The 25,170-nt window shown below is 46.3% G+C and overlaps 1 protein-coding gene across 3 annotated transcripts in view; it reads left to right on the top strand.

Annotated features, from left to right (window-relative positions):
• LOC148506418 (V-set domain containing T-cell activation inhibitor 1-like) overlaps positions 1-25,170 on the top strand; it is a 195,604-nt gene that overhangs the window by 130,233 nt on the left and 40,201 nt on the right. For 2 of the 3 annotated variants that reach the window (XM_088446793.1, XM_088446792.1), the window contains 2 exons: positions 13,388-13,714; positions 15,271-15,549. In XM_088446793.1, coding sequence (XP_088302919.1) covers positions 13,388-13,714; positions 15,271-15,549 — 606 coding nt within the window. Of the gene's footprint in view, positions 1-6,158; positions 6,229-6,926; positions 7,052-7,311; positions 7,413-13,387; positions 13,715-15,270; positions 15,550-25,170 lie in introns of those variants that run through there. The other variant, XM_088446791.1, reaches the window with a different exon arrangement.

Raw genomic sequence — 25,170 nt, 5'->3', positions numbered from 1 at the left:
GCACCCCCTATGGGCCCGCACTGTTATTATAATCCCTGGCATCCCTGAGATGTTATTATAATCCCGGGCATCCCTGAGATGTTGTTATAATCCCTGGCATCCCTGAGATGTTATTATAAACCCTGGCATCCCTGGGGTGATATTATAATCCCTGGCATTCCTGAGATGTTATTATAATCCCTGGCATCCCTGGTGTGATATTATAATCCCTGGCATCCCTGGGGTGATATTATAATCCCTGGCATTCCTGAGATGTTATTATAATCCCTGGCATCCCTGAGATGTTATTATAATCCCTGGCATCCCTGAGATGTTATTATAATCCCTGGCATCCCTGAGATGTTATTATAATCCCTGGCATCCCTGAGATATTATAGTCCCTGGAATCCCTGAGATGTTTTTATAGTCCCTGGCATCCCTGAGATGTTATTATAATCCCTGGTGTCTCTGAGATGTTGTTATAATCCCTGGCATCCCTGAGATATTATAGTCCCTGGCATTCCTGAGATGTTATATAATCCCTGGCATCTATGAGATATTATAAGATAATACATTGGTTTATTGCTTCAAACCCTTAACAACCTTGTATAGTTTACTTAATTAAACTAATAAATAATGACACAGACAACAAGAGTTTGGCTAAAAGGTCACAGCTTTTATTTATAATTAATGAACCTAACCAGGGTGGTAAGAGATGCTGCAGACTCAGTTCCAGCTTTCACCTCACTCAAATATTCGGGGAACGACTGACACATCCCCCCTCAAGACGCACTAACGATGCGAAGGTCTCACTTCTACTCTGGGCCAATCCAAGGCACTTACGCACTGAAAAGCACCCAGGTCCCCCGGCATGGAGAAGGACAAGTTTGCCAGGTTCATCGAGGCAAGTGCCACCCAAACAACCGAGCCCCAGAAACTAAATCCTTATTGCTCACAAAGACTAAGGCCAATTAAGATGCCTTCCAACCAGACTGAAAATTACAAGTTGCATCATCAACAAAAAGCTATGACACAGAACCAAGCTACCCAGCGACACAGAAGAATGGCTACTGTACATTCACCCTGTCCTCGACACACCATGCTTACACGCTGCTCTCCAAGTCAAAACGAGTCACCCGTTTTGACCACACAAACCTCCTATCCGGTCTTATTTCCAACCAACCTCTCACCACGAACAATCAATTCCAACTTCCAACTGCACCCCATCATTGCTTCTGACAGGCAAGCCCACTCACCAAGCACACCCAATGTGGCCACCAAGAACACCGCAAATCAAGCACAAAACTCACAGCCAAACCTCGCACACCTTTCTACTACCAGACACCCATAAAAACAACAAAAATGGTGCGTAACCAAACCATGACGCTCCTGCCCACAATTAGAAGAGTGGCCCACAAGCCAGACCATACTGTTATCTGCAGCAATTCCCGTGAAAATCAAAATTCCTTCCTAGCAGGGATGCATAAAAGGGGAAACAAGTAACCCGAGTGAAGAGGAAAAAACTAAAAAACCTACCCGTGAACCAAATTGGGTAAGATCAAGGCTCCAGGGAGGAAAAATTAAAATATCCCTTCACAACCTCCCAATTGTTGAATGCTAGACGTTCAACGATTGGCTGGTAAACGTTTCAGGTTGGTGCCAGGTGCACAACTACTACCTGCTTCAACATACAAGTCTCGTAATCAGCTCACTTAGAAAACTTTAAAATCTGCCTGTACACGGGAGATGCCCCTTTAAACGCTGCGCCAATAGCTACCCCAATTTTGAAAGAATTAAGTACCAAAAGCTGAATCATACGATCCTCACCCAACCAAAAACTCTGTCCTAACTGTAGCAACTGAAATTTGTAAAGCAGGATAAGATCGTGATGTAAAGCACCATTGTGACCCACCAGCAGGGAGCCACCACTATAAAGCACCAAAAGGCGTACCGGGTAAATAAAGTTCAGGATGTTGAGAAAAGAAAAATATCTTCCTTTAGCAGGATACAAACACTGATTGAGTAATTGTATATGTTATAAATCAGATGATGTGTATACACAGGAGACCCCCATACCAGCTCCACCCTGAACAATGCATGACAGTCATCCTTACCCCGTGATCTACTAATACAAAATCTTTATTGACAGCCATCAACTGTCTACACCTAAAACGCCCCAAAATTTTTACAGCCAAAACTGGAACAAATGGAAAAGAGAGGCCTAATCCCGCCAGAACACACCTGACCCATAAAACAAGCAACACTCTTTAACAGCTGCATGTATAAGGACACCAGGGGACAGCACGAATGGGGAAACCCCTAACTCACCTGTCATAGCATAGCGACAATAGAATGACTGGGTTGGGTCATGACTACTGTCAGGACTGTGACTATTTCAGTACATAAAGATAGATTACTTTTTCCAAAGTTCCTTTGTGGTCGTTGGAGGAGCTATCCTGCTTGCTGGTGTTCTTCACATACAGGGAATAGAGTTAAAGTGATCATCTGTTTCCAAGGTGTTGTCAGGTTGTGGGATTCCTAGATTGCTCATTATTTCAAACCTGATTCCATTTGGGTCACATGTTCTGAACTTCCTATGGATCACAGACCTCTAGTATAAAGCCTGTTACTAATTGTGTCTCAGTGTCTGTGCAACATTACTTTCAGGTCTTTCTTGGACTCCTGCCAGATCCCTGCTCTGCCTGTGGGTTGCTGTGGACTTTGCTATATCTCCGCTCATGTTCCAGCTAAACTTCTGATGCCAGTTACCAGCCGCACTACAGAGCTCAGCATAGCCATTGCCTAAGTATTGCTTTCTGCTCCACTGCTGTGGTTTCACCTTTGCTGCACTATTTACTTTGCCTGTTGTCTCTTACTCCTGTGGACATCGAACCCATCTTCATTATTTATCACCGCATCACAGGGCTCAACCCTGCTCCGACCTCATTGCATCACAGGGCTCAACCCTGCTCTGACTTCATCGCATCACAGGGCTCAACCCTGCTTCGACCTCACCGCATCACAGGGCTCAACCCTGCTCTGACTTCACCGCATCACAGGGCTCAACCCTGCTTCAAACCTTACAGCATCACAGGGCTCAACCCTGCTCCGTCTTTCACCACATCACAAGGCTCACTCTGTTCCGGATCTCCATCACTACAGGGTTCCACACTGGTGAAGCTCCTCTATGCCATCCTGAGGTGTTAGCCTCATACTGGACTCGGGGTTCCCTACCATATTAGCTCTTCTGTGTTAAAGACTATATTTGGGGTGGTTTTCTCCTATACTCATTATTGCTTATGTGAACCTCTGTGTTGTTGAGACTTTATGTGAGACGTTGCTATTATATTTCTCCTGTGAATAAATTCTATTTACTTTTATTCCGTGCTACCAAGATTTCATGAAAAGGTCATTCCTAAAGCCACCCCAGTTTATTGTGCCTAGTAGGCCTGCCTCCTTCCTTCTCAAGTGTCGGCAGCCGTGACAGTTTGCACAGACCTAAAATTGAATCCGGATCTGGAACAGGCTACAGGGGTACAGGTGCTTCAGGGTTTGACCGCTCGTTTGGAAGTACAGGAAAACACTCAAGTTCAAGTATTGCAATGTCTACAGGATCTTTCCACACGTCTCAATAAACTTAAGATTCCTGTTGCAAGTACATCAGGGGTTTCTGCTTCAAATTTACGTTTACCGACTCCCACCTCTTATGATGGTAATCCAAGCATTTCTCAACCAATGTGAGTTTCATTTTGAATTTTTACCTCAAAGTTTTACCACCTCTCGTGTTAAAGTGGCTTATTTTATGTCATTATTGTCTGGTGCTGCTCTTGAGTGGGCCTCTCCTTTATGGGAGAGAAATGTTGCCTTAATGTCTAATTACCAAGCTTTTGTTTCTACTTTCAAAAGGATATTTGACGAACCTGGAAGATCAGTGGCCACTTCTGTGGATATTTTGCAAGTAAAGCAAGGAGCAGCTCCAGTTGGTCAGTATGTGGTTAGTTTTCAAACTATAGCCACAGACTTTAAATGGAATAATGAGGCATTAAGAGCAGCATATTGGAATGGTCTCTCTGAGAGACTTAAAGATGAGTTGGTGACTCGAGATCTTCCTGAGAATTTGGATGAGTTAATTTCATTGACTATTAAAATTGATCTGCGTATGCGAGAACGAGGGGTTCAGAGCAGTTGCTCTGAGTGTTCTAAATGTTCTCTTCCCCAGTCTCGCTCTTCATAGTAAATCTGATGAGCCTATGCAAATTAATAAAGCTGAATTGTCTGAAGTTGAGAAGCAACGTAGGAGGCGTTCTATTTTGTGCTTGTATTATGCATCCTCAGAACATTTCTTGGCTAAATGTCCAATAAGGCTGGGAAACGATCGTCCCTAATTGATGGAGGGGAAGTCAAACTAGGGGTACTTTCTAAAGTTTCCCCCAAAAAGGATTGTTTAATTTCTGCGAGCATTCCTGATTTTGGTTCTTCGTGTCAAGAGTTTTCTGCATTGCTAGATTCTGGAGCAGCTGGCAATTTTATTTAATTGTCTTTGGTACAGAAATTAAAAATTCCTGTTGTCAAATTAACCCGTTCTTTTTCCCTTTCTGCAGCTAATGGGACTAGAATTTCTAATGGATATGTTACGCATCAAACAAAGTCTATGAAGTTGAGGGTAGGAGCTTTGCATGAAGAAAGTTTAGAGTTTTTGGTATTACCCATTTCTATGTATGATATAGTTCTTGGTTTACCATGGTTAACTCTTCATAACCCTCATATTGATTGGACTTGTTCTCAAATTCTTTCTTGGAGTCCTAAATGCAAATTAAATTGTTTGATTCCTGTGGTACGATTGGCTGAAGTGAAAGTAGATGTTCCACCTTCTCTACCACAGCCTTATCATGAATTTGCTGATGTCTTTTCTGAGCAGGCGGCAGACGAACTTCCAATGCATCATCCCTGGGATTGTCCATATGAACCTATTCCTGGTAAAATGCCACCCAAAGGTCGAGTATACCCTCTCTCTGTTCCTGAGACTCAAGCCATGCCGGAAAATATGTGCAAGACAAACTATGAAGGCCTTCTTCAACTCCCGCTGGAGCGGGCTTCTTTTTTGTAAAGAAAAAAGATGGTGGTCTTCGTCCATGTATCGACTTTAGAGGTCTAAATGAGATCACAGTAAAAAATAAATATCCTTTGCCTCTCATTACAGAATTGTTTGACAGAGTTAAGGGTTCTCGGCTGTTTAATAAACTTGATCTAAAGGGAGCTTACAACTTGATCAGAGTTAAAGAGGGTGATGAGTGGAAAACTGCGTTTAATACGCGAGATGGCCATTATGAGAACCTCGTCATGCCTTTTGGTTTATGTAATGCTCCTGCGGTGTTCCAGGAGTTTGTGAATGAAATTTTCCGAGATATACTTTATCAGTTTGCTATTGCTTATCTTGGAATCTTTTTGATCATCGTACCCATGTTAAAGAGGTATAAAATCGTCTTCGAGCTAATAAGCTTTATGGTAAGATTTCCAAGTGTGTTTTTGAAGTCCCAGTGATACCCTTTTTGGGGTATATCATTTCCGGTTCCGAACTTCAGATGGACCCTGAGAAGTTAAAGGCTATTCAAGATTGGGTTTTGCCCACTTCATTAAGGTCTATTCAGAGATTTTTAGGCTTTGCCAATTATTACAGAAAGTTTATCAAAGCAATTTTCAATGATTGTAGCTCCAATTACTGCTATGACAAAAAAAGGGGCTAATCCCAAAGTGTGGTCCCCAGAGGCAATGGATGCCTTTCAGACTCTCAAAGATGCACTTTCCGCAGCCCCGATTCTAGTTCAACCAGATTCTGAGAAGCAATTTATGCTAAAAGTGGATGTCTCCACTTATGGAGTTGGGGCTATTTTGTCTCAAGTGGTTGCAGATGGGAGAACAGTGTCTTGTGGATTCTTTTCACGAAAGTTTTCTAGTGCTGAGAGTACTTACTCCATTGGGGACCAAGAGTTGTTAGCTATTAAGTTAGCTTTGGAAGAATGGAGATATTTATTAGAAGGTGCAAAGCATCCTGTTACAACAAATTTTGATGGTCTGTAAAAATAGTATTTGAAAACTGCCCATTGTCTGAACCAACGACAAGCTCATTGGGCACTTTTTTTTTCTCATTTTGATTTTGTCCTCAGGTATCGTCCAGGTTCATTGAATAAAAAGGCAGATGCACTTTCACGCTCAATGTTGGAAGAGAAAAAACAAAATGAGGATCAAAAGGTACCCTATAATAAACCCTCTGGCTTTTTCTTCAATTTCCATCTCTCCTGATCCTCCTCCTGGGAAGATATTATGGCACCAGAGTTACGAGGTAAACTTCTTTCCTGGGCTCATAATTCTCATTTCTCTGGACATCCAGGGGTTCATAAAATGTACTCACGTTCCTATGGGTGGTCTTTCATGAAAAAAGATGTCCAAGAGTTTATACGTTCTTGTTCTAATTGTGTACAACATAAGTCCTCCCGGCAGTCTCCGGTTGGTCCTCTCCATCCACTACCCATTCCCACCCAACCATGGACCCATCTTTCCATGGATTTTATTACAGATCTTCCTGAGTCTAGGGGTTATACAGTTATTTGGGTAGTGGTGGATCGTTTTACCAAGATGGCTCATTCTTGTCCTTTGGCTCCCCAAATTAGCACAAATATTTATTAAAGAGATATTTCGTCTTCATGGACTTCCTTCTGAGATAGTGGTCCAGTTTGTTGCTCGGTTTTGGAGGGCTTTATGTTCATCATTGCAAATTAAATTACAGTTTTCTTCTGCATATCACCCTCAGTCAAATGGACAAACCGAAAGAGAGAACCAGGAGTTGGAGACCTTCTTGAGAATGTATATTTCTTCTTCTCAAGATGATTGGATGGATTTCTTGCCTTGGGCTGAGTTTGCTCATAACTTTCATTATTTGTCTGCTACAGGTGTAAGTCCTATTTTTGCCAATTCTGGTTGGCATCCTCGAGTTCCTGAGCTTCAATCAATTCCTACAATGGATGTTCCAGCACCCAAAGCTACCCTCCAACATTTATCTGGAATTTGGAGACAGGTACATAAGTGTCTTAGGAAAGCCTCTCATAATTATAAGGTCTTTGCTGATAGAAAACGTTCGGCTGTTCCTAAATATTCTGTTGGGGATCATGTCTGGTTGTCTACTAGAAATCTTCAACTTAAAGTACCTACTATGAAGTTTGCTCCCCTGTATATTGGTCCTTTTCATATTATAAAAATTATCAAACCAGTGGCATGTAAGTTACAGTTACCTACAACTATGCGTGTACCTAACTCCTTTCATGTCTCCTTGCTTAGACCATTGATTCTTAATCGATTTCATGACAGCTTGCCTAAAGTACTTCCCATAACAACTGCTCGAGGTGTGGAGTTTGAGATCGATAAGATTCTGGATTCACGTAAGCATCAAAATCAATTACAATACTGTAGACTGGAAGGGTTATGGCCCGCAGGAGAGATCTTGGATTACAGACTCTTATGTCCATGTTCCTAAGTTGATACGTAATTTTCATGCTAAATTCCCTTTAAAACCTGGTGGGTGTTCGGTGACCACCAAAAAAGGGGGGGTACTGTCAGGACTGTGACTATTTCAGTACATAAAGATAGATTACTTTTCCAAAGTTCCTTTGTGGTCGTTGGAGGAGCTATCCTGCTTGCTGGCGTTCTTCACATACAGGGAATAGAGAGTTAAAGTGATCATCTGTTTCCAAGGTGTTGTCAGGTTGTGGGATTCCTAGATTGCTCAGTATTTCAAACCTGATTCCATTTGGGTCACATGTTCTGAACTTCCTATGGATCACAGATCTCTAGTATAAGCCTGTTACTAACTGTGTCTCAGTGTCTGTGCAACGTTACTTTCAGATCTTTCTTGGACTCCTGCCAGATCCCTGCTGTGCCTGTGGGTTGCGTGCAATGTTATAGGACGAGATTCACATCTTATATCCTTGTCGCAGAATTTATGATCATGGTTTAACAGAAATAAAATCAATTATAGATTACTTACCTTCTTTTTCTATCTACTCTATTAACTGATGACAATCTCATTTAGAGTAACTCTCTCATTAGGGGTCCTATGCATTATGTAAGACCCTTAACAGCAGAAGCAAAATAGTGAGTAATGTTGCGGTTACGCTGTTGTTTCTAAGGGTTTAACTGCCACTGGATGATCTCTCACTCGTCATAGATGGCTTTCTGCTAAGTGAGGGGAAGTAGAATTATAGGTGGTCTAATCTTCACCCTGACCATCCTGGTACTTCATTTTTATTAGGAGGCATGTTATACAGACTGGTATGATTTCAAATAGTGCTATTGAGGCATTATATGATTACTATGCTGCTACATATTTTCACTGCTTGTGCTATGGATTTTTCGAATTTTGCCTATATGGGCACATTTCTTTGATTAAATGTGATTGTAATTAACCCTTGAGGTATTAATTCCTATTAACCACCTATTTCATTATTGTCGACCTGAAGGTACTTTTCCATCAGATAAAATACTCCACTAGATTAATATATATCTATAGACTATAGACCTTCCTAAGTGGTTGTATTGTGGGTGGATTCAAGTTATATGTTAAATGTTTTGTCTTTTGTCCTTTGTCATAGATATCATTTATATATTATTTTGGATTGTATTAAAAGTTGTTTTAACGATTTCATATTTACAAAGAGTGCTCACAAAATAGAGTTTCTTTTCTTCTTTTTTCTCAAATAAGGTATTTACTCTAGTGAGCACCTCCACTGCCCGATATGCTTAGTCAAGATATGAATAGGGAACAGTGGTTATATGTCTGAATATCTATATTTCATTACGATTGGTCAGTGCATCGATTTTCCAGCCTTCCCCCTTTCCCCTTTTTACTCTAGTATAAAGCCTGTTACTAACTGTGTCTCAGTGTCTGTGCAACAATACTTTCAGTCTTTCTTGGACTCCTGCCAGATCCCTGTTGTGCCTGTGGGTTGCTTTGGACTTTGCTATATCTCCGCTCATGTTCCAGCTAAACTTCTGATACCAGTTGCCAGCCACACTACAGTATTGCTTTCTGCTCCACTGCTGTGGTTTCACCTTTTGCTGCACTATTTACTTTGCCTGTTGTCTCTTACTCCTGTGGACATCGAACCCATCTTCATTACAGTTGTCAACTGCACCGTTACAGTTATCATCACCGCATTTCGGGGCTCAATCCCATTCCAGATTCTAGTCACACCGCAGGGGTCAACCCTGTTCCAGAACCACACCGCTTCACAGGGCTCAACCCTGCTTCAACCTTCATTGCATCACAGGGCTCAACCCCGCTCCGGATTCTAGTTACACTGCAGGGCTCAACCCTGTTCCGGAACCTCACTGTATCACAGGGCTCAACCCTGCTTTGACCTCACCGCATCACAGGGCTCAACCCTGCTCCGACCTCACCGCATCACAGGGCTCAACCCTACTTCAAATCTCACAGCATCACAGGGCTCAACCCTGCTTCAAACCTCACAGCATCACAGGGCTCACTCTGTTCTGGATCTCCATCACTACAGGGTGAAGCTCCTCTATGCCATCCGTTACTAATGGTTAAAAAAAAAGACCTATACTCTGTAGATCAGTGATTCCCAATCTCGGTCCTCAAGGCACACTAACAGTCCTGGTTTTAGTGATATCCATGCTTAAGCACACATGGTTAAATAAAAAAAACTAAGGTACTAATTAAGTCACCTGTGCTCAACTATGGCTATCCTTAAAACCTGGACTGTTAGTGTGCTTTGAGGACCATGGTTGGGAACCCCTGCTGTAGATGGCTGAGCCTATAAGCTCTGCAAGCCTGCCAGCCCAGCTATTACATGTGTAGTAACATTGTGATGAGAAGATGCAGCGCCAACTGTAAGTTAAAATATAAAATTTGACACCGAAACGCACAAAATTTACTGGCCCAGAAATGCAAAACGAAACTTGAAGATGCCTTTGGTTGTTGATGACAGGAACTAAACCCAATTTTGTCGCACCATGAATTAACAAGACGAAAAATCTGTCACCAGACCAAAGGAAAAAGGACACGACAATTGGGAAACGCTCCAAACAGCAATAAATACCGTAACTGATCAGACCTACTTACACCAAACTCAAAAACCATTAGCTGCGCTTACATGTCCAACTGGAAACCATCAAAACACGGAAAAGGTGCCTGCGCAGAAAAAGAGGAGGTCCGAACAGACGTCACTCGCTCCTGCACCCATGAAGAGAAATCAGCCAGATGACGTGCTACACTGACCTGTGCGGTGCCGGTATGAACACACCCATGCAAAAGAAAAATGGACTTCTCGAAATAGGTGCCGGAAACCGCACAGTCACGAAGGCAAACATTTATTTGCTACCTGTGGAGACAATTTAACTCCAAATTAACTGATTATATATATATAAATAAATAAATTTTTGCAGTAAATAGAGGTTTTTGGCATAATCATGGCCAAGGTTATGGGCCTGCCCACCACATCCGGGTAACCTCTGTGGGGTAGGTCCCTAACATACTAGGGTTCAAATACAGAGCACAGGACACCCCCAAACTAGCCCAGCTAAGCCACCCCAGGGCACAGCTCTAATAAGAAAAGTGAAGTGTAAAGGAAATAGTTAAGAGCAGCCGCAGCTGCATATAAAGAATAAAAATAAAAAAGTCAAATACAGATATAAAAAACAGACTGTGAAGCGTTAAAATGTGTTATAATGCGGTGCCCTGAAGTAAATCAACCAAAGGAATCCAGGGGCACCCACGCCTCAAAAATGAACCAAAGCTGCACTACATAGTCTAAATATTTGCAGGACTTACCTATATTGTACCTCTGACTGGTGTGCATATTACTATGCTAGACTCCATGCTCTAAACCAGTGGTAGCCAACCCTGGTCCTCAAGAGCTACCAACGGTGCATGTTTTGCAGGTCTCCTCACAGAATCACAAGTGATATAATTAGCTTCACCTGTGGATCTTTTCAAATGTGTTAAGGCCCCCATACATCAGCAATTGATTGCAGCAATCGTGCAATTGCAATCGATTGTGTATAAAAATCTTTTTCAATCGATTGCAGAATTGCCACAATCGATTGTGTATAAAAATCTTTCCCTTTTTCAGTCGATTGCAAATTGCACGATTGCTGCAATCAGTTGCTGATGTATGGGGGCCTTTAGTTAGTAATGAATATACCTGTGCACCTGCTAGGTGGTCTGGAAAACGTGAACTGTTGGCAGCTCACGAGGACCGAGGTTGGCTATTCCTGCTCTAAACCAATGTAGTAAGGGTGTTAGTCTGAGTGGAAAGTGTCTCAAGCTTTCAGGTGTGCAAAGCAATGCACTGATTGGATTTATATAGAAAGTGGGCCTCAGACAGCACACTCTGAATATAAATATATATATATATGTGTGTATGTATATATATATATATATATATATATATATTTATAGGTGCTACCTGTGGAGACAATAGATATATACACAGAAAGGAATACAAGTGCACAACTCCAAATTAACTGATTATATATAAATAAATATTTTTTTGCAGTAAATAGAGGTTTTTGGCATAATCTTGGCCAAGGTTATGGGCCTGCCCCCCACATCCAGGTAACCTCTGTAGTGTAGGTCCCTAACATACTAGGGTTCAAATACAGAGCGTAGGACACCCCCAAATTAGCCCAGCTAAGATACCCCAAGGCACCGCTCTAATAAGAAAAGTGAAGTGTAAAGGAAATAGTTAAGAGCAGCCGCAGCTGCATATAAAGAATAAAAAAAAAAATTGAAATACAGATATAAAAAACAGACAGTGAATCATTAAAATGTGTTGAAGGAAAAATGTGTTATACTGTGTTGCCCTGAAGCAGATCAACCAAAGCAATCCAGGGGGACCCACGCCCCAAAAATGAACCAAAACTGCACTACACAGTCTATATAAATCCAATCAGTGCATTGCTTTGCACACCTGAAAGCTTGAGACATTAAGGCTGGTACCCTTACTACATTGGTTAGAGCATGGAGTCTGGCATTGTAATATACACACCAGTCAGAGGCACAATATAGGTAAGTCCTGCAAATATTTAGACTGTGTAGTGCAGCTTTGGTTCATTTTTGGGGTGTGGGTCCCCCTGGATTGCTTTGGTTGATCTGCTTCAGGGCACAGCAGTTTAACATATTCTTCCTTCAACACATTTTAACGCTTCACTGTCTGTTTTTTATATCTGTATTTCACTTTTTTATTTTTATTCTTTATATGCAGCTGCGGCTGCTCTTAACTATTTCCTTTACACTTCACTTTTCTTATTAGAGCGGTGCCTTGGGGTATCTTAGCTGGGCTAGTTTGGGGGTGTCCTGCGCTCAGGATTTGAACCCTAGTATGTTAGGGACCTACCCTACAGAGGTTACCTGGATGTGGTGGGCAGGCCCATAACCTTGGCCAAGATTATGCCAAAAACCTCTATTTACTGCAAAAATGTATTTATTTATATATAATCAGTTAATTTGGAGTTGTGCAAATGTATTTCTTTCTGAGCAAAATAAATTTCACATAAAATATAGCTTTTATTGATAATAAAGAATAATGTTTAAAATTGACTCACAAAATAGACATAAAAGACATGTCTGTGGCACAGTCACATGGAAAAATTATCTCAAATGTGGGCTGTCCCTAAGAGAAGGGGCCTAACATGGGCTGTCCCTGAGAGATGGGGCCTAACATGGGTTGTCCCTGATAGATGGGGCCTAACATGGGCTGTCCCTGAGTGATGGGGCCTAATGTGGGCAGTCCCTGAGAGGTGGGGCCTAATGTGGTCAGTCCCTGAGAGATTAGGCCTAACATGGGCTGTCCCTGAGAGATGGGACCTAATGTGGACAGTCCCTGACAGGTGGGGCCTAACATGGGCAGTCTCTGAGAGATGGGGACTAACGTGGGCTGTCCCTGAGAGATGGGGCCTAACATGGGCTGTCCCTGAGAGATGGGGCCTAACATGGGCTGTCCCTGAGTGATGGGGCCTAACGTGGGCAGTCCCTGAGAGGTGGGGCCTAACGTGGTCCGTCCCTGAGAGAAGAGGCCTAACATGGGCAGGCCCTGAGAGATGGGACCTAATGTGGGCAGTCCCTGACAGGTGGGCCTAACATGGGTAGTCCCTGAGAGATGGGGCCTAATGTGGGCAGTCCCTGAGAGATGGAGCCTAACGTGCGCAATCCCTGAGAGATGGGGCCTAATGTGGGCAGTACCTGAGAGATGGGGCCTAACATGGACAGTCCCTGAGAGATGGGGCCTAATGTGGGCAGTCCCTGAGAGGTGGGGACTAATGTGGGCAGTCCCTGAGAGATGGGGCCTAACAGGATGATTTCTGGTGTAATATTGGTCTTGTCTCTCCCCCACAGCTGATGAAGTGGTGACCGCTCACCTCTATGACACTGTCCAGCTCCCGTGCACCTTCCCTTTTGTACAAGATGGCGTGACTGTGCTCTGGGAGAAGATAGAGGAAGATAGTAGGAAATTGGTGGTTCACAAATTCAGTGAAGGACGGCACAATCCAAAGGAGCAGGATTCTCAGTACCAAGGTCGCACACAGCTCTCCAAAGAGTTTTCAAAGCGAAGACTGAACCTGATGCTGAGAGATGTGACCTTCTCTGATGAGGGCACTTACTACTGCCGAGCCGCCGGGGAGAAGGGCCATGGAGACCTGAAGGTGACCTTGTCCATAGACCGTAAGTCCTCTTCCGCCCAGTGTCATTAGATGTAGATGGGCTCTCGGTCTGTTATTTCCGATCATCCTCTGATCACTGTATCAGTGACACCGGGAGGGACCCTCACCTCTCATATCCTGTAACAAAGGCCTATTGTATCTTTTGAGAGACATAGCACACATTAAGCCATCACCTGCTCACCACATTCTTATGTGATAAATGCAGATTTCATCAGAAGAAAAGTCTTCTAGAGATGCAGCAAAGCGATTACTGCATGGGGGCAAACGTTCCCGACTTTGCTGCTGTCCCCAGAAGGGTGACCTGGAATTGGTCCATTGCGTCTCTTGGCTTTGCTGACTCTGTACATGGTCAGATCCTTCCATCAGGTCGGACACAGCAGGAAATGTGAATATAAAGTAGTATGTACAGTGTGTACTGCTGCATGTATCAGAAGCAGACAAGACAGTGGGTGTGATACTGAGTCGGGCGCAGTGTTGGTGATGCCCGCAATGGAGCAATGTTTTTTAGTCTGAACATATGTGTAAGTTGCTCCAGTGGTGTTTCATACGGAGTCTCAGTACAGATTCACACGCACGGTTACAGAAGTGTATAGGAAGAATATGGGGCGTTGCTGAGCTATGACTGGGAGGTAATGGCGGTCGGTAATCAGATGCACGTTAATGTGGCATCTTATGGTCGTGTCACTGATAGCTGTTGTGTCCACAGACCCTCAGCCGCTCACATAGGAGGCTAAACTCAGACTCTGCACCTACCCATTGGGTTTGTACAAGTTTTGATGTCGTGACCAATGGTGACGAACCAGACAGTAACGCAGCGTGTATATGTGCTGCACGTGGACATCTAAGTCCTTGTACATACAGACGCATGGCTGTACACCAGGGAGGGGCTTCTTAGTAGCATCAGCATAAAGTCACAGATACAACTGTCGAAAAAGACACAAGGACGGTCGCAACCACGTCCTACTCAGAATCAGGCTCTATGAATCAAATGCTTAAAAAATGTAAATGTTAAAACAGATAAATTTAAATAAAAGAAACTGAAGACTGTAGTATAGGAGAATATTTCATAATCGGTGAGAAGTCACAAAACAGGCAAATAATATAAAATTCTGAGAAGGTCATGGTACAGGAACAAGCCAGGACCTAGGAAAAACCAGGAGGACACACACTGCAGGCAGACATGACAAAATCACCTAGCAGTGAGTGCAAGCTCAGCCCAGTTGCTTTCAATACCAGCGACAGTCATACTGAGTATACCTCGGGCTCATAGTAACTAATTCAAGAAATGTCACAAGATACTGACAATTATGAGTGACTGCAGGGCCTCACATCCATGGATCATGCTGTGACAACATGTTTGCATGGATGTACAGGACATATATTGATTAATGTGGTCTGTTCATGAGCTATATTGAATCCAGACATGGCAGAGGCCCATTATATATAAATATGTCAGATTACAAGCGTCCTGTATGTTATAATATATAGTTATAGTGACTGCTAAGGGGATAACGCCAGAAGTCACCAATTACACAGTTACTTGTATATTGTTTACAGGATTAAATGCAGATGATCCAAAAGTGTCATTGGTGCACATTGATGGGATCCGGCGTCTGAAGTGCGCTATTATCGGTGTGTTTCGGGAGCCGCTGGTCAAGTGGACAAATAGAGATCACGACGACCTGTCTGGCTACGCAACACTTAACATTACCACCCTCAGCGATGGGAGACAGATGGTGGAGTCTATACTCAACTATGACGTGGAAACAAGCGTACACTATTTCTGTCAGATCACTGAGGGGAGGCTGCGGAGAATGGCCCGAGCTGTGATATCAGGTAACCGCCTCACACCAGCACAGATAGTCCCCAGTTATATATAATGGTTGGGGATATTTTGTTGACATTCATAATGTTGATATGGTCGTAATGTCAACATGTAGCATATCGACATGCTTGGCATGATGACATTGATATTGATTGTGAAATATCGACTTGATTATGTCAACAAAACGTTCCCGGTGGTCCAGCGCTGAAGTCACCAGACATTCCAAACAAGGAATGCCACGTACCTAGTGCCTAATCCTAACCCCTCCCCTCCCACAGCCTAACTGTAACCCTCCCCTCCCACAGCCAACCCTATCCTCTCCTTTTACAGCCTAATCCTAGCCCCTCTCCTCCTGCAGCCTAACTCTAACCCTCCCCCTAGTCTCTAACCCTGCCCTCCCCCAAGTGCCTAACCCTAACACACCCTTCCTTCCCACAGCCTAACCCTAACCCTCCCCCTAATCCTTAACCCTCCCCTCCCCCTAGTGCCTAACCCTAACCCTCCCTTCCCTCCCACAGCCTAACTCTGTCCCAGTTCCTAACCCTCCCTTCCTTCCCACAGCCTAAGCCTAACCCTCCCCCTAGTCCCTAACCTTCCTCTCCCCTTAGTTCCTAACCCACCCAGTGCCTAACCCTCTCCTCCCTTCCCTCCCATAACCTAACCCTATCCCTCTCCCTAGTGCCTAACCCTCCCCTCCCTCTAGTGCCTAAATCTCCCTTCCCTTCCCTCCCACAGGATAACTCTAACCCTCTCCCTAGTGCCTAACTCTAAAACTCCCTTCCCTCCCACAGCCTAACCCTAACCCTCCCACCAGTCCATAACTCTCCCCTCCCCCTAGTGCCTAATCCTCCACTCTCTTCCCTCCCACAGCCTAACCCTAACTCTCTCCCTAGTGCCTAACCATAACCCTCCCCTCCCCCTAGTCCCTAACCCTCCCCCTTGTGCCTAACCCTCCCCTCCCCCTAGTCCCTAACCCTCCCCTCCCCTCCCCCTAGTGCCTAACTCTAAAACTTCCTTCCCTCCCATAGCCTAACGCTGACCCTCCCCCTAATCCCTAACCCTCCCATAGTACATAATCCTCCCTTCCCTCCCAAAGCCTAACCCTAACCTTCTCCCTAGTGCCTAACCCTCCCCTAGTGCCTAACCCTAACCCTCCCCTCCCCCTAATCCTCCCCTCCCCCTAGTGCCTAACTGTAACCCTCCCCTAGTCCCTAACCCTCTACTTCCCCTAGTGCCTAACCCTAACCCTCCCTTCCCTCCCACAGCTTAACCCTAATCCTCTATCTAATGCCTAACCCTAACCCTCCCATCCTCCTAGTGCCTAACCCTCCCCTCCCTCTAGTGCCTAACCCTCTCCTCTCACACTAGTGCCTAACCCTCCCCTCCCTCTAGTGCCTAACCCTCCCCTCCCACTAGTGCCTAACCCTCCCCTCCCTCTAGTGCTTAACCCTAACCCTCCCCTCCCTTAGTCCCTAACCCTCCCCCTAGTGCCTAACCCTAACCCTCCCCTCCTCCTAGTCCCTAACCCTCCCCTCCCTCTAGTGACTAACTCTCCCATCCCCTTAGTCCCTAACCCTCCCCTTAGTGCCTAACCCTAACCCTCTACTCCTCCTAGTACCTAACCATCCTCTCCCTCTAGTGCCTAACCCTCCCCTCCCCCTAGTACCTAACCCTCCATTCTCCCTAGTGCCTAAGCCTAACCCTCCCCTCCTCCTAGTGCCTAACCCTCCTCTCCCTCTAGTGCCTAACCCTCCCCTCCCCCTAGTCCCTAATCCTCCCCTCACCCTAGTGCCTAACTCTAAAACTTCCTTCCCTCCCACAGCCTAACCCTAACCCATCCCCTAATCCCTAACCCTCCCATAGTACCTAACACTCCCTTCCCTCCCACAGCCTAACCCTAATCCTCTCCCAAGTGCCTAACCCTCCCCCTAGTGCCTAACCCTCCCTTCCCTCCCGCAGCCTAAGCCTAACCCTCCACCTAGTCCCTAACCCTCCCCTTCCCCTAGTGCCTAACCCTCCCTTCCCTCCCACACCCTAACCCTCTCCCTCACCTTAACCCTCCCCTCCTAGTGCCTAACCCTCCCCTCCCTTTACTGCTTAACCCTAACCCTCCCCTCCCCCTAGTCCCTAGCCCTCCCCATAGTGCCTAACCCAAACCCTCCCCTCCTCCTAGTTCCTAACCTTCCCCTCCCTCAAGCCCCTAACCCTCCCCCTAGTGCCTAACCCTAACCCTCCCGTCCTTCTAGTGCCTAACCCTCCTCTCCCTCTAGTGCCTAACCCCCCCTCTCCTAGTCCCTAACCCTCTTTTCTCCCTAGTGCCTAACCCTCCCCTCCTCCTAGTGCCTAATCCTCACCTCCCTCTAGTGCCTAACCCTAACCCTTCCCTCCCACAGCCTAACCCTAATCATCCCCTGTGACCGGACGCCTTTTGCCTAGGCCGGCCCTTGGTCACAGGTTAGCGCTTTTGGACTCCCACTCACCGTCAGCGACCGCCTGTCACTGACTCCGCCCACTTCGCCGTGGGCGTTTAACGATGCTGCCACCACCAAACTCTACCATCGGCATTTGGAACCGCTTTTTATGTACAATCAGGCTCCTACGTCGGCACCTGGAACCGCTTCTGCTGCATATGCATTTGACTAACTGTGGACACACCTCCTGTTTGGTGTCGGCTGCTCCCACCTGATCCCTCACAATGGACCAGGTCTGCATGGTAGCTTGGCAGAGGGCTTGAACTTGGAGACACGGAGCTCTTACCCAGAACAGCAGGAGAACGGAATAGCATTTTGGCGCAATTTTGTTGGTCGCAGGATTGAGTCAATTGAAGTAAAGGCAAATGGTGTTTATATGCTCAATGTCTTAAAGAAGACCTTCTCTTCCGCCTGAAGGGGAATATCACACACAAATCAAACAGCAATTCTCCACAAAGGATTTTCAAAGATGTACCACATACAGGAATCTTATCAGCAGCTCTTCTCCTCAAAGAAATTACAGGGTTGTACACAAACAGAGGCTCACAGGCCTTGTATATATAGTCAGAGCAGATAATACAGCATGGTGACATCCACCCACAGTTGGTCTTGTAACCCAATCAGACCATCTGTCCCAAATGTAATTACAACTCACATTCCACAGGAACTGGTAAGTTACTCTCATCCTTTGATACATTTATCACACAGTGACAAAATCTCTATGTAGTAGAATAACCAGCAATAGTATTCGTTTTGGTCTTCCTGCAATAACCATGAAAAAACAAACATTTTTTCCTCAGAAGTGCACACACACAGGAGATAGTCTCAGGCCATTTCACAGGAAGATATGGCCATTTGACTGTCTTCACACCTTCATACAGAAAGCTTCCAGCCAGAGTTCACTGACCATAACAGGTCTTTCTTTTCATCAGACCTCCTGTTAGTTTCTGCAGACACAGAGGCTGGTCATGTCATATTCAGGCATATATTCAAGAAGTGCATTTTCTCTACAAAATATACATTTAAACCATATAGTGCATAGCCTATTAAACATACGTTGCTTCATGCACTAATGCATTGCAGATCAGCTGCAGTGCATTACAGCAATACATATATACTTTAATACAGTTTATTATAAACCATGTGCAGTGTGCTTTTACACTGTCCTTTTAAAAATGGCGCAATGGCATGAGGGTTAATCCCCTCAATGCCTTGGCAGCTATTTTAATCATGTGTGGTCGGCCTCTGGCCACACTTCTCCCCTCCCCCTCAAGCGGGCTACCAGAGGGCCATGTCCCAACGATTTGGCTCCTGGTGCCGCAGTCTTTTGGGGGGTTCAGGGAAGCTACCTGGGGGGCTTCGGCTCCGGCCTGGACAGTTCATCCATATTGCAGTGGGCCTTTCCTTGTCTGTGCACAATGTCCAAATAGTCACACTGAAGTCCAAGGCACCACCACAACAGTCTGTCAGTTTCCCTTTTGGGGGGCCGGTCGCACACATAGTGCCGAAGGTGGTCCAATGCCCAAACAATTGTCAACCACTGTGTTCCAATTGTGGCATACCCCACCTCCCACCGTAGCAGTATCCTGCTCAAACAAGCCACAGGTTGCTCCGGCCCATATGGCTCCTCCTGGCTCCGTACTGCTCCCAGTCCGTGCAATGATGCATTAGTTCGCACCACAATGTCCTGGTCCTGAAATTGCACCATCTGCACTGGAGCTGGTATCAGAGCCTCCTTCAATGACTGGAATGCCAACTCACGAGCGGGTATCCAGTCCACTGACTTGGGAAGTCCCTCCCTGGTCAATTCTGTAAAGTGTGTCACTACATTACTAAAGTCAGGGACAACTCGTCCGTAGGGCCTTACAGTTTCTATGGTCAGCACCTGTCTTGGGGTTGTGGGACGGGGACATTTTCTGGTTGCTTTCACCCCCACTGGTCTGGGCCTACCACTGTCTCCCCCCACTGTATACCCTGGGCACTGCACCTCTGTCATCTCCACCTGGCATCTGTCTGCACTACCTGTCAGACCTGCCCTACCATCCTCCTCCAATGACCTACGACTAGGGGAACCTACCCTGTCACCTAGGCCTTCTCTCACCACCTCTTCCACTACCTGTTCCATAGTGATGGTGGACAGATCACCAGCCTCTGAACTCCGTGTGACATCCACCACGGGTAGGCTGCGTGTCTTCCCCGATCTACTTGGCACAAGCAGGGGACCTTGCTCCCTAACTGGCTTATCCCCTTCTACCTCCCTGGCTACCCTGTACATTAACCCTCCCCGCCAGGTCACACTCACTACCGCTATCGCTGAAATGCCGCTGCCAGTTTGGCACGATATGCCTTCCAGATGTGGGTCAGCAAGCTGAGCTTCCCTAAACTCCTGTCTGGGGCCCTCACTTCATTCTAAGTAGGGACAGTCTACAGGGGGATATGGGTTGGGATTGCTAGGGCTGGGCTGTTCTGGTGCAGTTGATGTAGACTGTGATCCGGAAACTTGACTCCGGGCGATGGCGTCAACAAACGTGGTAACGATTCCACCATCAAGGTCATTCCCCAGGACCACATCAGTTGGAAGGCCATCCATGACGGCAACATCCCTCAACTCTGGCCCAGCTCCCCAGTCCAGGTAGACTCTCGCTCCATTCCGCCTGCCACGGTCAATTTGGCAGTGCGACCTGGCAGTACTGTGGCAGGATCAATTAGGCAGGGGCTCACAACAGTGATTGAGGCCCCAGAGTCTCTTAATCCTTGTCCCTGCAGGGGCCCCACTTGGACCATCTGCAGGTGCTGCCACATATTTTGGGGTGGCCCCTTGGCCATGCAGGTGACTCTCTCCGTAGAGTCCACCTGATTCTCCCCAAACTCCATTGGACTGGCTGGAGTAGGAACAGTCTCTTTGGGCTCACCTCCCTGAGTCAGGCAAGCAAGCCGGGCTCCAGCACTCGGATTTGGGACACGAGTCTGGGGTGCTTGGGGTGTGGGACAGTTCATCCTCAGATGTCCGATTTTCCCACAGTCATAACACTTCTTGACCAGTCGGGGCCCCGGTGGTCTCTGATGATTTGCAGGGACAGGGCAGGGCGATTGCTGGCCAAGAGCACCCGGGTTGGAGGATGCCCGCTTTGGGGGGTGATTAGCAGAAGAGGGGTGTTCCCCTGGTTGTACAGTCCATTGGGGTTGGCTACTAGTCAGGTGCTTCTGCCCTTGTGGCCAAATTGCCACATACTTGTCTGCTAACTGGGCCGCCATCTTCAAGCTGGGTGGCTCCCAGTCTAGCACCCACTCCTTCACCTCTAGGGCGCACCTGCGGTAGAACTACTCTTGACACAGCAGATCAATCAGTGCATCCCAGGTAGTGGCACCAGAACCCTTCACCCACTTCACCACATACTGCCTCAGCTGGGTGGCGAACTGCTCATGGGTGCTGGTAGGGTTCTTGGGCAAGTCCCGACTCTTTTTCCTGTAGGACTCTGGAGTGACAAAGTATAGCTGTAGGAGTAGGAGGGCCCTTACGACTTCGCCATAGTCACCGCAGTCCTCGGTGGCCACTCCTCGATAGGCCTCCAGGGCCTCTCCGTGCAGTGTGCGCACCAGATGTCTGACCAACTCCTCCTTGGGTAAATCGTGTAGTTTACTAGTCCTTTCAAATACTTGCAAATGTCCATCAATGTCCCCATCACTGTCTGCAAACTTGGCAAACTGTATATGTCCTGATCTGGGTACAGCAGTCTGCAACGGTGCTTGGGGTACAACGGCCCGTGGTGCCTGCTCGTCATGCCACATCCAAATGATTAGCATACATTCTTGTTTCATTGCCTTTTCTCCCAATTCCGCTAGCCGCTCCGCTAGGGAATCCATTCTGTCCCCCCTGGGATGTTGGGATCCCTGCCATGCTGGGGAATGCTGAGAAACATAACTGCTGTGAGAGGGGGCGGGACTTGTTGCTCTCACCACGTTCTGAGGGGCGTCCATTGTTACGCTGGCCGCACTTTCCACCTCCATCTGATGCAACTCCATTCCGCTGTTATCAGTCATCCTGCACGTTCTCCTGAACTGCAGTTACTCTTCTCCTGTGTAACTCTGCTTCTCTCGTCGGGTGACCGAAAAGCCGCCTGGGATTATCCCACCGCTATGCCACCAGATGTGACCGGACGCCTTTCGCCTAGGCCGGCCCTTGGTCACGGGTTAGTGCTTTTGGGCTCCCACTCACCATCAGCGACCGCCTGTCACTGACTCCGCCCACTTCGCCGTGGGCATTTAACGATGCTGCCACCACCAAACTCTACCATCGGCGTTTGGAACCGCTTCTGCTGCGTATGCATTTGACTGACTGCGGACACACCTCCTGTTTGGTGTCGGCTGTTCCCACCTGATCCGTCACAATGGACCAGGTCTGCACGGTAGCTTGGCTGAGGGCTTGAACTTGGAGACACGGAGCTCTTATCCAGAACAGCAGGAGAACAGAATAGCGTTTTGGCGCAATTCTGTTGGTCGCAGGATTGAGTCAATTGAAGTAAAGGCAAACGGTGTTTTTTAGCTCAATGTCTTAAAGAATACCTTCCCTTCCGTCTGAAGGGGAATATCACACAGAAATCAAACAGCAATTCTCCACAAAGGATTTTCAAAGATGTACCACATACAGGAATCTTATCAGCAGCTCTTCTCCTCAAAGAAGTTACAGGGTTGTACCACATACAGGGCTCACAGTCCCTGTATATATAGTCAGAAAACACACTATAGCATGGTGAAATCCTCCCACAGTTGGTCTTGTAACCCAATCAGATCATCTATCCCAAATGTACGGTAATTACAACTCACATTCCACAGGAACTGGTAATTTACTCTCATCCTTTGATACATTTATCACACAGTGACAAAATATCTATGTAGTAGAATAACCAGCAATAGTACTCGCTTTGGTCTTCCTGCAATAATCATGAAAAAACAAACATTTTTTCTTCAGAAGTGCACACACACCGGAGATAGGACCTCATTCAGAGCCGCTCGTAAGCGGCCGCTCGTTCGTTCCGAGCGATGTTCGCACATCTGCGCATGCGTATGGGTTGTAATACGCATGCGCGAACCAGTCAGTGCGGCCGAAATTTGTGTGCTCGCAAAATAGCGAATGCCTGCTAATTTGAGTGACAGGATGAGGCATTTGTGGGTGGTAACAGGGGAAGGGGCTTGAAAACGGGAGTGGAGATCAGAACGCAGGCGTGCCAAACTGTGAAAACGGGCGTTTTAAGGGTGTGCATAATTAACAAAGCAGCATCATCGACCACGTCACTTGGGTGTCTTTTAGCCAGAAGTGCTCGCATGATTGCGGTAGGAAAATGCAACCACAAGAATAGCGAGCAGTTCATTCGCCTTTCGATGTACTCGATTAATCTAATAAATAGCGGACATGACGTATGATGCGAGCGGCCAGGGGGCATTTTTTCAAAATTACGACCGCATGTTTTGTTTGCTCATTCAGACATGGAGATGTCAACAGACCGCAAAGAGCGAACGGTCAATTTAAATAGACTGCCCCTTTTTATAAACGAGCGAGCGCAAATAGCGTCCGGCTCTGAATCAGACCCATAGTCTCAGGCCATTTCACAGGAAGATATGGCCATTTGACTGTCTTCACACCTTCATACAAAAAGCTTCCAGCCAGAGTTCACTGACCATAACAGGTCTTTCTTTTCATCAGACCTCCTGCTAGTTTCTGCAGACACAGAGGCTGGTCATGTCATATTCAGGCATATACTCAAGAAGTACATTTTCTCTACAAAATATACATTTAAACCATATAGTGCATAGCCTATTAAACATACGTTGCTTCATGCACTAATGCATTGCAGATCAGCTGCAGTGCATTACAGCAATACATATATACTTTAATACAGTTTATTATAAACCATGTGCAGTGTGCTTTTACACTGTCCTTTTAAAAATGGCGCAATGGCATGAGGGTTAACCCCCTCAATGCCTTGGCAGCCATTTTAATCACGTGTGGTCGGCCTCCGGCCACATCCCCCTAATGCCTAACCCTCCCCTCCCTCAAGTGCCTAACCCTCCCCCTAGTGCCTAACCTTAACCCTCCCCCTAGTGCCTAACCCTAACACTCCCTTCCCTCCCTCAGCCTAACCCTAATCATCTCCCTACTGCCTAACCCTAACCCTTCCCTCCCAAAGCCTAACTCTAATCATCCCCATAGTGCCTAACCCACCCCTCCCTCTAGTGCCTAACCCTAACCCTTCCCTCCCTCCCCGAGCCTAACCCTAACCCTCCCCCTAGTGCCTAACCCTAACCCTCCCCCTAGTGCCTAACCCTAACCCTCCCCCTTGTGCCTAACCCTTCCCTCCCTCTAGTGCCTAACCCTAATCATCCCCCTAGTGCCTAACCCTAACCCTCCCCCTAGTGCCTAACCCTAACCATCCCTTCCCTCCCGGAGGGTTATATTTATTAAAGTGCAGGTTATTAGAAGTGGAGATGTTCCCCATAGCAACCAATCAGATTCTAGATATTATCTTTCACAAGGTGCTAGATAAATGATATCTAGAATCTGATTGGTTGCTATCGGCAACATCTCCACCTGCACTTTAGTAAATATACCCCAGAGACTAGAGATAATACTAATAGTGTGAGTACTGCAATCAGTCCCTTAGTCTGCTCCTGTAGCCTGATACTCGCCATGGCTGGACGTGTGGACATGAGGACGACGCCACATTACCAGTAATTTATCACTTATTGCACAATGTTCTGTGGCTGCAATGATGGAAATTATATCACATGTAACTGTTTGAAGATTCCTGCCTGGATTTGTACCATGCGCCGTGTGTCATTCCTGTGTCTGTGCCGTGAGCCATGTGTCATTCCTGTGTCTATGGAGTGAGCTGTGTATCATTCCTGTGTCTATGGAGTGAGCCGTGTGTCATTCCTGTGTCTGTGGCATGAGCTGTGTATCATTTCTGTGTCTATGGAGTGAGCCATGTGTCATTCCTGTGTCTGACGTGAGCCGTGTGTCATTCCTGTGTCTGATGTGAGCTGTGTGTCATTCCTGTGTCTGACGTGAGCCGTGTGTCATTGCTGTGTCTGTGACATGAGCCCTGTGTCATTCCTGTGTCTGTGCCGTGTGTCATTCCTGTGTCTACCGTGAGCCGTGTCATT

Source organism: Taudactylus pleione, unplaced genomic scaffold (genome assembly GCF_031769625.1).
Source record: "Taudactylus pleione unplaced genomic scaffold, aTauple2 ptg000405l, whole genome shotgun sequence".
Taxonomy (NCBI): Eukaryota; Metazoa; Chordata; class Amphibia; order Anura; family Myobatrachidae; genus Taudactylus; species Taudactylus pleione.
Note: the sequence above shows the minus strand (reverse complement) of the source record. Positions and strands in the feature narration are given on the sequence as shown.